The following is a 14,067-nucleotide window of genomic DNA, read 5'->3' as shown; positions in this document are numbered from 1 at the left end:
CTATTCCCACTCCAGAGAGGGCAACAGTAGGGAAAGCGTTGGACAATGTAGATTTTAAAAATAACATACTTATAAATGAAATAAATGTTGTCATTAAATAGTGATTTATTAATAAATGTAGGGAAAAAAATATACAAATATATAAAAAAATTAATAACATTAAATTCTTCCCACCTATTCCCCAATAAACACACACTGCACATAACATTTCTCAGAATTAAATTAATTTTCAATTAATCAATTGATAAAAATTAATTTGCAATTAATAATTAAATTTAAACAAAGTTACTATAAATAATATGTAATAAAAAGTAATAGCCAATTAATAATTAAGTAACAAAAATGATTATCAATACCAATTAATAATCTTTAATAAAAATTAATAACAAATGAATAATTAATTAACAAACAAAAAAGATCAATACCAATACATAATATTTCATCGCAATTAATAACAAATTATTAAAACAGATATCAATACCAAAAATAATATTTAATAAAAATGAATAACAGATTAATAAGTAATTAACAAAAAAAATTCAATTTAATACTCAATTTTTCTTACTTAATAACTTAATTACATATAACTTACTTACCACCTTATTCCCTTAAAACACAGAACCCACTCCAATAATAAATTAATACAAATACAATAAGTATCAATTAATCATTAGTTACCAATTAATAATTAATTAACCATGAAATAATTATTAATAACAAGAATATTAAAAATGTATAATTACTTAATTAAAATTAAATAACTTCCCACCCTATTCCCCTATAAACCCACAACCTGATACAGAAATAAAACACAAAATGTAATTAAAATACATTAATAATGCCTAAAAATTCTTATTTTATTTACTATAGTTAAATTACTTCCCCCCCTATTCCCCTATAAACCCACAACCCGCTACGGTACTAAAAAGCAAAATGTACTTTAAAAAATGTTTACTAATTTCTAACAAATGTATACCTATATTTAAAAAACAGTACAATACTTATCAAAAAATATAGAACACATACATTTTAAATACATACTAAAATACATAACACTCATATAAATATCGATATTATTAACATTGATAATTTATCTATCGATAATACTAGCATCTATATTTGCAGCACCGATATTTCTTACCTTAACTTCGATATTCTGGTTGTAGATATTCTTGACTTCGATATTTTGTCCCTACGATATTTAGAACTCTGTATAACTGTGCTTCGATATTTAAAAATCCATATTTTGACTGTCCACCCAGTTTATGAACTGCACGTAACAAAAGGATATTTGTGGTAAAAGCTGTAACCCACTTATAGGTGCACAAAATAAAAATCTGCCATCTGCATGTTACCTGGCGTGATTTGCAGGAGACATATTACCTCTCTATGCTAATTTGGTTCAAAACTGGGAATAGACAAAACACAGATCTCTCCAGCAAATGAGTTAACCTCTAGAGTTATCTTACCATTATTATTATTATTCCTTGAGCTTTACTGGGCACTCACAGATCTCTGCAGCAGGTGCCTTAACCCCATAAGATATTTTTTAATACAGACTTTGCACCCAATTGAGCAGAACAGGTTTACTGACACACTTCTTGCTGCTAATAAAAAAAGATGTATACTTTGAGGCCCATAGTTTGTGTCAGGGTTGCATCACATTTTTGGTACAACCCGGACGCAACATTTCATCTCGTCCTGTGCAACCACTTGAAATAGTACATTACAGGCAGACTATAGCACTGCAACCATTGCTTAATTTAAGCCAGTGGTTTCCGGTGCTCGGCATACGCACTTAATTGTCAACACTGGCACTTGTGATAGTCTGCAGCAAGGTGGCGCTGTCTGGCTAATTTAGAGATGACCACACAACAACAGTCAGTTATTAATTCTATATATATTTAAACAGTCTTTACCTGCTGCCCAAGTCATTCTTATAAATGTGGGGGCCTGGAATTGTCTGAATTGTCCCCCTTGTAGGAGTGTGATTATCAGTAGTTGTGTTGTTACTATCATTGGCAGCATACCAGAGGCCATGTGTGGTGCAAGCTGCAGTGGACTCCTGACAAGAGCCCTGGCACTTATGTTTTTTTTTTACTAATTAAGCACTGGCTGAAACCTTCCCTCTTTCTACTCTAAAACACCTGTGGCCCTCGCAATATCCACTAAGGACCATCCATATAATTCCAAGGCATTTCCCAGTTGTATGTACACACTTTACAAATAAAGTAACGGCATAGTTAAAATAAAATGTTTTTTTTGTACTTCCCTTGAGTGAAAAGGTTGAGTTGGAAGGTTGTTGGACCAAGCCTAGCTGTGCTATGCTGTTAACAACATGCAAACTCACATATGTAATTGCCTGCTTTTGTACAGAAGATAAAAAATGATGCAGCAGTTATTCAGGAAATGAAGCTATCACAGGTTTATTGTGGGTTGATTTTGACACAGCGACGGTAATGCTTCTTGTAAGGACTACTTATTACTGACAGTTTGCAAATAATTTCCTGGTATCATTTCAGATTGCTAACCACAAAATATGTTAAGCAGCATGACTGTATCTATTAATATGTGGAACCTTTATCATTGCGCACCTCTGGTGAGAAAGATGCCATGGGCAAGGTTATAGGACATGGTAAATATTTATGTTTTTATTCATTTTATGAATAAGCATTCCTTTGTACTTTTGGTTTTTGATCTGTTATTATGTTTTCTGATGTTGGTGAAATATTAGCGTATTATTTATTTATTTATTTTTGAGGTCATAACTAGGCCTGGCCCTAAAGCGGGTGTGGTGGAATTCAGACCTTCCTGTCCAGAGAATTGTTAGAAAACATCTTAGCTATTTTGATTTGTTTTTATGCTCTAAGCGCCTAAAACTGCTTGGGTCAGAGGACAAAAGCACATGTCGGTGGCCTAGGCTAGAAACTTAAGAGGCGTTCTCACCTCTATTCAACTTCTGCCAATGGGTGGAGGAGGAATCACTGACTGACAGGAACCCCGCCCGGCCTCCCTCCCCTTACTTCTGGGGCCAAAGCACCCAAAGTCAGTACGGATTGTCAGTAAGGAGCTCATGAACGGTGTTGGGGCAAGGTGCTAGCTGGGGGTGTGGTGGCTGGGTGGGTGGTGGGTAGGTGTGGGTGTTGGCTGGGGGTGTGGCGGCTGGGTGGGCACTGGTTATGTGGGCACTGGCCAGGTATGCAAAGCCCATAGGGCTAAAAGGGCTTCAGCTACCCCCCTCAATGTGTGTCTCAGCTCGACCTGAGCCCTTCCGACCAAAATCGGAAGCGGCCCCTATATAGGGTTATAATTAAAAAATGATGTATTCATTTGTAATGTGACTTTTCTGTCTTCATTTCTTTCAACCAGTTAAGTGAGCCCGTCGGCCAACGGCCGTCACAAGCTCTACCTTGGTAGTGCTGCGCACGCCTGTTGGCCGACGCGGCCCCGTCCACAAAATAGAATGGCCCGCACTGTGGCGAAATTATCTCTGCGGTAAATGGGTTAATTAGCAGTCATGGATCATTCAAACAGCCCTAGGAGACAATTGAAAGTGCTTTCTATTTATATTTGCTGTTCCAAGTATGCACAGATAAGTGCTGAAAATACAGCTTTAGGTAACTGTTTATTTTTGGGACATCAAAATAATGAGCTGGCAACCCTAATCATAAGACAGGAAGTTTGTTGCAGGATCCGCATATTATTTATTTTCTCCACCCTCAATCCCTGATTAATGCCATAATAGCAATAGTTTTACTTATATCTGAAACCATACACCGCCATCAATAACATGCTGTTACTTCAAGGGGCCGATTCCGATTCGGTAAACTAATCCATACGACGAATCGAATACGTAGCCCTTTCCGTATGAATCATAAAATCCGTCCGAATTGCGTAGTACGATCCGTAGGAAAAAAATTTGTACGAATAGCAAGGGAAAATCCATATGATCCGGACCATCACGGTGAACCGTACGAATCGTAAACATGCCGTACGACCCAACAAGTACGATCCGGATCGGGGAACGAGAACGCGATTCGTACGGAAAATGTCGTATGAGCAATTCGTACGGAGAGCCACACAATCACATACGCACCGTACCCCTGCATTCATGGGGTATACGCACCGTACCCCTACGCACTGTACCCCTAAGCACCATACTCCACCGCACCGTACCCCTGCACACCGTACACCTGCGCACCGTACCCCTAAGCACCGTACCCTATGCACCGTATCCCTAAGCACCGTACCCCTACGCACCGTACCCCTGCAATCATGGGGTGTACTTGCGTACCCAGGGGGGTCCGTTTCGTACGCGCTTCGAGTCGAAATCTGCTATTACGGAAGTTTTGAGCTCCCGTAGCAAAAGAGTCGTACGGAGTGTTGACGAGACGAATCATACTTGCTGGGTCCGAAAATGCTGCTTCAATCCGTACGGACGTCGCGTACTGCGTGTTCTGAATGCGATTAGTACAGATGTTTGAGTCATATGGTCTTTCGTACGATTCGCACGGAGATCTGCTTTGGGTTCGAATCGTACTTCATCGTACGTACGGGGATGTTTAAGGGTGCGATTCGTACAGGAAATATGCTCCGTACGGCTATTCGTAGGAGATTTTACCGAATCGGAATCGGCCCCCAAGTGTCTGGGAATCACCCTGCATTCCGACAAAACACTCCTCATTCTCGCCCTTCACTTTCATGCTCACCCTGCATTCACTGCAATCACAATGCACTCACACTGATCACCATGCACTCACACCATTCACCCGCTCACCCTGCTCTCACAGTGATCACTCTGCACTCACAATGCACTTGAGCTGTTCACCCTGTACCTCACCCTGCAGTCACACTGGCACACTACTAACTCTGCACTTATGTGACACTTCACTCACCTGTCCCCATCGCTGCTCAATCTGTAATTTCATTCAAACAAGCCCATCACTAACCATGCATTCATTCATCCCACATTCCCCTTACATCTGCCAAAAAATTAATATGGCAACCAGACTCACCCTGCAGTCACCCACACAGTGCAGTGGGTTAATGTTTGAAAAAAGGGGAGTGTGTACTCCGTGAAAGGTCAAATATTGTGCTTTTTGGGATGAATATCCGTTCTTTCAGATTTTCTTATAGAAGACACGACTACTTCGAGTTGCAGTATGACATCTTTATTGTTGTGTTATGAAACATAGACAGCCGACACGTGTTTCGACCCCTAATGGCGAGTTGCGCCGGGGCTTTTTCAAGGCTGTGGAGAAAGATAGATGAATTATTTTAAGCACTAAGAGATTGCATTTGACCCCAAGAGACGAAGAGAGACCACCTAGAGTGAAAAAGTGGTTGGTGTATTTTCGACGGAGAAAGGCAATGGGAGCCCAATATTTTTACTATATTTTCACTATATTTGCATCAAGGCTCACTTTTGGGTGTACATTGTATAGTTCGTGGGGGAAAAGTGTGACATACCACAGCGAGCATGGTTATGGTTACAGATTAGCGTATAGTCTTAAATAGGTCCAGTGGGTTAATGTGCCTGCTACAAAGAAAGTGTACCATGCAGATCACAGAGCTGAGTGTGAGTAAACTATGAGTTGCGCTATAAAAAAATGAAATGTTTGTCAGAAAGGTGCTACAGAGAGATGAGATGCATTGTTGGTGAGTGGTAATGAGGGAATTCATGGAGAAGGAAGGAATAGGAGAGGGGGTGCCAAAAAAGACTGTTACACCATGTGTGAAGAGTGCTAGGGCCAGCACAGGCTGGGTGTGTTAGACCCTCACCCCCCGAATTTTGGGTCTAGTTGAAGACAGTGAGTAAGAGGCTTGGTAGATCTGCTACTTTCAGAAACCTGTTCTTGAATAGTTTCAATGTTTCAATAGTTTGTGTTTTTGTTATTTAACAGGATGGCTTTCAGGATCAACATGAGGGGGACCCCAGATTTACTCTCTGTTTTGCTGTTCTGCCTAATTTATGGCTTCATTCAAAAGCGTAAGTGTTTTTTAGAAATGATTCCTATTTTTGGTTTCAATTTATGTTATTAATTTCCACACATACATAAGGATAAAACAATATTACATTTTGAAGTTTAACCATCTAGGACCATTGAAAACATTTAGATTTCCATTAAGAATGCTTGCAATTCATAAAGTAAACTTCATGACAAGAAAGCAACTTCCCAGCTCACCCCCTTCTCCACAAAGCTAGAAGTTTCACATTTTGTATAAGGACCCACCTCTCTGTATTACTTATTAGTTCCAGCTTGTCCAGGTACTTTCAGGGCCGGACTGGGAACTGAAACAGGCCCTGGCAAACAGCACGGCCGTCCTGGGGGGGTGGTGCTAGTTGGAAGCGACACTCCCATCTCACCACTACCGCTTTTGTTAAAGGGGGCCCATATTGTAGCTATGTTGCAAAATCGGCTCCCGGTAACAAAAATGGCCTCCCCTGGGGTCCAAAATAGGCCCCCACCCTTGCGGCCCACAGGGGAAATGGCCGGTGCCTGCTATGGCCAATCCGGCCCTGGGTACTCTGTAGCTCATTAATATAGATCCACAGCAGTCAGCCTTTGAGAACAGGGTATTGCTATATTAGTTCTAGTTGAAGAGGTCTATAGAGGAGGCCATGCTGAATGTATGTCTCTGTTGATGCATTGCATATGTCTGCTTCTCCACTGCTGAAATATTCCAGGGACTGAGTTGTCGTAGTACCCAATTTGGACTTACTCTTTCATTCCATCGTATTGACATCAAGGTCATACCAAACCCCTAAAACTGGGTGAAGATGAGCTTATCAAATATTGGCATATCTGGGCTAGTAATTTCTCCACCACTTGATCTTCTGGAATATTACATCCTGAATTTTATTTTGTGTTTAGCATCTTTTCCAATTATATGATATGAAACCAGATCAAATGTGTTGGGTGGTTTCGCCAAATGAGAGAACGTAGGTGTTAAGAGGCAACTAGGAGCCGGGCCTTGCACATGATGCAGTCATCTCTTCGCATCCTCAGACCTGACCAATGTAAGGCTCAATAAAACATGGGATTGCTGCTCTCTTAATTTTATTCTCAAGTATAGTTACCTGAAAGTAAGCCTTTGATTGCTTGCTGCCCAATATGGATGCTGAAGGAGCTCAGGCAATGGGTGCGTGCTCATTTTTGGATTACCTTATACCAGAGAATCTAGCAAAACCTAGACTTGTGAACGGGAGCAACGCCATAAAGATTTGTGGGATGCAGTTGTTGCTGTTGAAAAGTGCTAGATTCAGGGTACATGACCGGTAAATCCTCCATTATGAATTGATTATGTACAGTGGGCGCTGACTGCACAAGCTTCCTGCGCTCATCTACCCCTCCATCTTGACTGAGCCAAGTGCAAAAGGATGAGAGGGGCAATATTTGCTCATACAACAAGGGGTGGGTAGCTAGGCAGAGCCACTGCTACCCCTATATGGATGGTTTGGTCCACCATTGGCTGCTTTTCCATCACTATGATTTACCCATTTTGAGCACAGAGCTACGAAAAGAATATATGCCATTAGCTTTTGATAGTTCAGTATTTGTATGCTTACTCCAGTTTCAATCAGTATTTATTAACATTGTTCAGCGTTCAGTTTTCCGTAAAAAATGTTTCAACATTTACCCTGGCCAGTCAATGAAGGGAAGGGTCTTGTGTTGTCACTTCCCGTTACTTCCTTGGAAGTTTGTGGGTTTGTGCTTTCACTTTGGGAGAAGGGTGGCTCACCGGTTAGAGGAGGCAGTCCCTGATGCAGAGGTCAGACCCAGGACCAGGGTTCAATCCCCGACACGGCAGGGCCTGAGCTCAAAATGTCCACGGACTCGATAATTCTCGTCTCGGTGCCTACTCGAATCGTGGGTTCACACTCGGCAACTCTGGGCAATAGCTTGCTTAATCTCCACTACGGCCCGACCACGATGGGATGCCTGGTCTTCACCTTGGGGATGCCCAGTAGGGGTAAGCTCGCAGGGAAAGGCCAGGACGGGTTCCCAAAGCAAGCGCCTTGAGACCTATATAAGAACGTATGATTTACGATTTATTTACGATTTACTTCTCACCTCCATTATTGTATTGAATTTGATTAAAAGAGGCCACTGCCCACTGTCCTTGGCATCCATGCATAGTCTCTTTAGTGATGTAAGCACCTGCCCCAACTTCTTCCTTACACTTCCCATGCAGTAAACAAGCGTCGTCTGAAACTATTGTTGCCCCTTGACTGGTATTTTACCGGCTTGGCTGGTATTTAATGTCAAGACAGCTAAAAACATCACTTAATTGTATTCATTGTCCTACTTTGGAAATATAAATTTAAAAGCAACAAATAAAAGATGAACAGACATCAGAACAGAGGTAATGCACACTCTGATTTACACAAATGGATTTTAAGGCAAGTAGAGGCAACCTTACTGTGTTAAGAAAGAATGCTGAGGGTTTACACAACTGCTATCCAGGTTACACAACCTGACAATACACTCAAACGGGGAACATCCATTACGACACGGATTTTACTCCGCAGTACTTTTACAACGCGTCCGTTACAACGCAAGTCGTAACCACGACTTGCGCTGGAGGGCGCTAGAGGATAAAGAATAGTATATTTACTATTCCAACACCTTCCCTAGTATCCACGGGGACTGGTGTTAGAATAGTAAATTATACTATTCACTATCAGCGCCCCCCAACGCAAGTCGTTGTAACGACTTGCGTTGTTAAAGACGCGTTGTAAAAGCACGCGTTGTGACGGTACGCGTCGTACCGTCATACATCCCACTCAAACAGTCGGTACCAACGTGAGCAGGATTTGGGTCTATCTCTGCGAGTGAAGGCTTCCAACCCTAGTACAAAAGGAGAGTCCAATGGCGGTCGACGAGGCTTTTTACATTTTTTATAATTATTATTACCAGCCTTATTATTGTTGTTGATATCGTTATTATCCGCGTCTCTACAGCCCCCAAACGCAACACAAAGCTGCCTCAAGGCACTCTACGGACGCTGGGCCAGTTTTATGTAGAAGTCACGCAACGCAGCGTCGCAAGTAAAGTCACTGTGTTTCATGAACTGGAGAGAGCTGAACTCCACCATACCTACAAAGAAGGGATACAGTTCTGCTCTCTCCTTGCGCTGGCCCTCTTTTCGCAGCCGGGAACTAACGAAGGCCCTCTTTCTCCATAGTGCAAGGGTGTCTGTGTTGTGATCAGCATAGTTTTTTATAGGCAAGGATCCCATTCCTGTATAAAAACTGTGCTTCGAGACGTTTCCCACTTTGCATGTGTGCTGTACAATGCATCACACATGCAAAGTGGAAAAAAACGAGGCCGCGGAACAAAAGCATTTCTCCACGTTACGCCTGCCTCAGGAAGGCACAGGATGTGGTGCATATACCTGTGTACAGTTCTTTGAAGGTAGGGATTTGAGCCAAATTCCATGGGTGGCTGTAAGGGAACACCCATGAAGTACCCATGGAACACCCCCTTGACACAAAGTATCATAAGGCAGCGAATTGTGCTGCTTTGTGTAACTTTGGATTATCTAAGGCAAATCCCAATTTGTGTTGGATTGAATTGTAAATCCCACCATTAGACTTGCATTGGGTCTGCATTAACAAAGTATCACAAACCGAGGAAAAGTCTTTGTAATTCTGGGCTGGTCTTTCAATGCATTTTCAACTGCAGGTTCCATAATGTGCTGGGTCAATCAGTGGACATGTTCACCCGAGAGAACAGATTACACTGATCAAAACTGCACTGGGGGAGTGTAATGGCTGGATTTTCTGTTTAGATGGGATCAGCCCCCAGGGGCCCCTGTGACCCAGCCAAAACGTACTCACCTTCCGTCCTCAGGACTCCTCTATATCCAGGCACCTGGTACCTACCTGAGGATAGGGAACTCGCAATATACAAGCTCATATTATTAAGAACACCACTAAATCTATAGGGATACTAAGAATACTCACTGATTACTAGGGATATCCATACCCTACACCACACTTATTCACATCAGTTGGTCTCGCGGCCACCCTGACCCAGACCGTTCTACCCTAGGGCAGATCTGACACACAATCCGGTGTGTCTACACACGGGCCTGCAGAACCCAATGCTCCCTTTTCCAAATTGTTCGCGATCCTGCGAACCTACACGTCAGTGTCCCTCCTGACGCTCTCACTTATTTAAGCCACAATCTGGTGGATTTACACACTGGTCTCCCACCCAGTGTTCTCATTAACGCCGCATATCAACGACGACCACATTCCTATGAACACCTATACATATATATATATATATTGGGATATTATCTCAGCTGTCTACTCGGGATGAAACTACAATAATAACTTTGAATATGGGTCCGGATTGTATAGTGTACTCTCTGCTCTTGGCATCAAAGGTTCACTCACTCCCTATTTATGTGATCACCACTTACCTGATTGGGATTACTCATCCATTCACGTGCCTAGTACTCACCTAGAAGCTTCATTTACCTTCAGTGAACAAGAATAGGGGCTACACACCAGTTTGTTATAAACTGGGGTTCATTTATTTTAGTAATATAAACATTTATGCAAATCTAACAAAGGCTATAGGTAGAACACACCACTTAAAAGAGAAGGATTACACATAACAGGAACACTCCGCTGAAAGGGAAAAGATTAAGTGTAGCTAATGTGATGAAAACAATATCACCTGATTAGTGTGAAGTCTTGTTCTAGCTGTCATCTGGGTTCCTCTCTCGTCTGTGCCTTGGCTCATCTCATGCTCTCTCTCTCTCCTGCACTCTTGGGTACACCTCTGCGCTGATCGCTCTGTCTCTGGACTCCTCTCCCCCACACGAACTGTCTCTCCACCTTGCGTCTTCAATCTTAATGGTTCCTGCCGCTCTGATCACCGTTCATTCCACTATCTTATTCACTCTGTCTCTGCGCCAATGTCCAATTCCATCTGCTCCCATAGGTTAATCCACGAGCTCTCCTCTATCTCTTCTAAAAGGCATTACTTCAGACTCCAGCTATTCACACCTCCTCCTGATAAGCAACTGCTTCTGACTGCTTCCTTCAGTTCCAGCTCACTATTCAACTCAGCTCTTCTCCAGATTGAACCCTCTCTCTCTCTCTCTGCCAACTCCACTCCACTGCTCTCCTCTCTGCTGGACTCTCTCCTCGACTCTCTCCTCGACTCCCCTCTGCTTGACTGACTGACTCCGCCTCTGCACTTCACAAATATAGAATGCTGTTTCCTCATGGAAAGTTCCAGCCAGCAGCTTCTTCCCACCAATCCCATGCACCAGGCTCCTTGCGCTAGACGCTCCCACAGTGACCAGTCTGCTTGTTTCGTCTAGAGACCTGAGCCCGGGAACAATTCCTGATTAGATTCAGCTCTGGCCGGTTCTCTCCGGTCCGCTTAGGGCGAACAACAGTTATAACTATAAACATTGCTTTTGCCCTAAAAAGCCTCTCTGCTTCCATCAAGATGCAGTCTCTCTAGCTTTAGGCCTGAAAGGGGTGAAATGCTCCTTAGCTCTGTCAGAATACCTACATAAACCATACCAATATGTCTAATATGTCAAAGCCAATAGGCAATAGACAGGTTAAAGTCAAGAATAAAGGCACATTAAGCAGCTATCCTCTTCTAGGTCTGGAAAAAGGGCTTAAAAGGGCCAACACAGGCTAAGAATACCTATACTAGATGCGAGCAAGAATAATGATCTATATCACTGCTAAATAAAGCCAAAAACACTGCCATTACACTGCACCCTAGATCCTTATCTTGCGAGCATCTTATAAACAACAACAACCATCTAAACAAACATCAACATAATCTATCCAACATAGGCTAAGAATACCTATCCTAGATGTGAGCAAGATTAAGATCTATATCACTGCTCAATATCTCTGCCATCCACCCTTAGATCCTTATCTTGCGAACATCTGACAAACAATAACATCTAAATAAACAAACATCAACACAATCTATCAACAAATCAAAACCTAAAAAACTCCCTAAAAACAATGACAACTCAAGGAAATTCCACCTGAAACTCAATTGTAGGGAATAAAAACCTAAAAACAAATCAAAGCACCCTTGACTTGAATGCTGAAAATATCTGAGATTGGATCTGATAACAAAAGAAACTAACCAAAGCATCCTCAAACTAAATGTTCCTCAACTTCTAATGATAACTGGTGAAATCTAGTGATGTAGGGACTTATGTGTTGAATGAAAACAGCAAGGGGCCTAAATGGGCCTACTTCGGACAACTTAAGGCTAAATGAGGCCTACCTACTAATGTCAAGTTAAAAACTAAATGTGCTTCAACTCCTAATGAGAAAACAAAAAAGGGCCTAAATGAGCCTTACGTACTATAGGCAACTTAAGCTAATGATGACACATGAAAATATTGGTGTAGGTGCTAGTATGTGAGATGAAAATAACAATAGGCCTAAATGAGGCCTACCTGCTGACATTTGTCAATTTAAAGTGAAATCTGAGAAATACAATTGCAAGGTCTGGGCAAACATTAATACATAATCATACTAAAAGACACTCTACCCAGAACAATCCAAATTTTAAGGTAACCACCCATTGATCAATCAAGGTGAAAATATAAGAACAGTAAAAATACCCCATGTCTATAAGATAGCTAATATAACATCAAGCTTAAAACAACAAAAAACATTTTAAATCGCACGGTGAAACACATGTGCGCACCATCATTGAAAAAAGTCCTTCATTTGGAAAAACAATAATAGGTGACATATTTTTTTTAAAAGTGGGGCCTGCTTGTAGTGATGTCAAAAGTGCAGGCCAGGGAATTAAATAACTTAGTCATAATAGGTGACAACGTTTTTTTGCTTTAAAAGTGGGGCCTGATTGTCCAAGGGATTATTTAATGTCCAAATTCTTCAGTGTAGGCCACCACCCTGCATCCTCGGTACTTCCTCCAATGCGGCCATCCATCACCCGGTCTGGTCTGGTCTGGTCTGGTCTGGTTCCATCATATAAAACAATAAACTAAAATAATAACATGAAAATAAAAAGCTAAAACAAATAAAGGGAGTGGGCAGACGCACGCACGCACCCCAACTGCAGCAATCCTAGAAACAAGAGAAGAAGTATCATTATTCTTGTAAAATAAAATTTTCCATTTAAAAAGCACCCCGGGTGCCTTTCATTATTGAAAAGAAAATATCCTAATTAATTAAAAACATTCAAGATTTAACTTTTAATAACTTTCATCGCAGGGCCTAACATACCCTAATCCTAACTAAGCCAGTCCCACCCTTCAGGGCAAGAGCCATGCTTACAATGTGAAAAAAATTTTTTGGAGTACCGCCCAAATGGTGACAGCATCAGCAGGGCACTGCAAGCCTCCCATTTTCCCAGGTCTGAGAAGCCCGCCCAGGCCCATCAACTAACTAACTCCAAGGGAAGAGCCAGGCCACCCCGCCCTTAAATAAACAAGCCGTGCGCGGAAGAAAATTGAACTGTAGCCAATCATAACACACTGGGACGTGATCGAAACTTGCAGAATGAAAAAGCTCGTCTGCACAGACCAGCTGGTCTGCCAAGGTCAAAAAACAAATTTCACATGCCTTATTTTGTAACTAACAGAAGCTCGAATTTAACAAAAACAATTCTGTTACAGTGCATTGCCAATTAAAAAAGCTCCAGTTTTTTTTTTAAAAAGACGTTTGTCCAACTAATTAAACTAAAGGCAAGACATTTAAAGGGGAAACTACCTTTGGCATACAATATTATACATGCTGCATTTGAGAAACGAATTAACATGGTCCATTTGTCAAAGAGAAATAATTTGTAAAACAACATAAAATGCAGATACATTTCAACATTGTATTTAAGTTCACATTTATAAAAACATACATTTTCATTTTAACATTTTTCATTTCAAAGGCAAATAATTGCCTGTCACTAATTAAAAGCACATGTTACCATGCACAGTCGGGCAAGATTTATTATTCTTAGACTAACACATTCCTGTCTAGATGGAAACCCCTCACAGAAATAATTAATGAAAACAGCTCGTAGCGTGCACTCTAAC

At 41.5% G+C, this 14,067-nt stretch overlaps 1 protein-coding gene across 2 annotated transcripts in view; it reads left to right on the top strand.

Moving 5' to 3' along the window:
• Positions 1–14,067, top strand: part of IL21R (interleukin 21 receptor) — a 169,377-nt gene that overhangs the window by 50,920 nt on the left and 104,390 nt on the right. The window contains exons 2-3 of one of the 2 annotated variants that reach the window (XM_086940590.1): positions 2,523–2,635; positions 5,904–5,989. In XM_086940590.1, coding sequence (XP_086796716.1) covers positions 5,905–5,989 — 85 coding nt within the window. In that variant the 5' untranslated portion in view covers positions 2,523–2,635; position 5,904. The remainder of the gene's footprint in view (positions 1–2,522; positions 2,636–5,903; positions 5,990–14,067) is intronic. The other variant, XM_086940589.1, reaches the window with a different exon arrangement.

Source organism: Lissotriton vulgaris, chromosome 10, assembly GCF_964263255.1.
Source record: "Lissotriton vulgaris chromosome 10, aLisVul1.2, whole genome shotgun sequence".
NCBI lineage: Eukaryota > Metazoa > Chordata > Amphibia > Caudata > Salamandridae > Lissotriton > Lissotriton vulgaris.
Note: the sequence above shows the minus strand (reverse complement) of the source record. Positions and strands in the feature narration are given on the sequence as shown.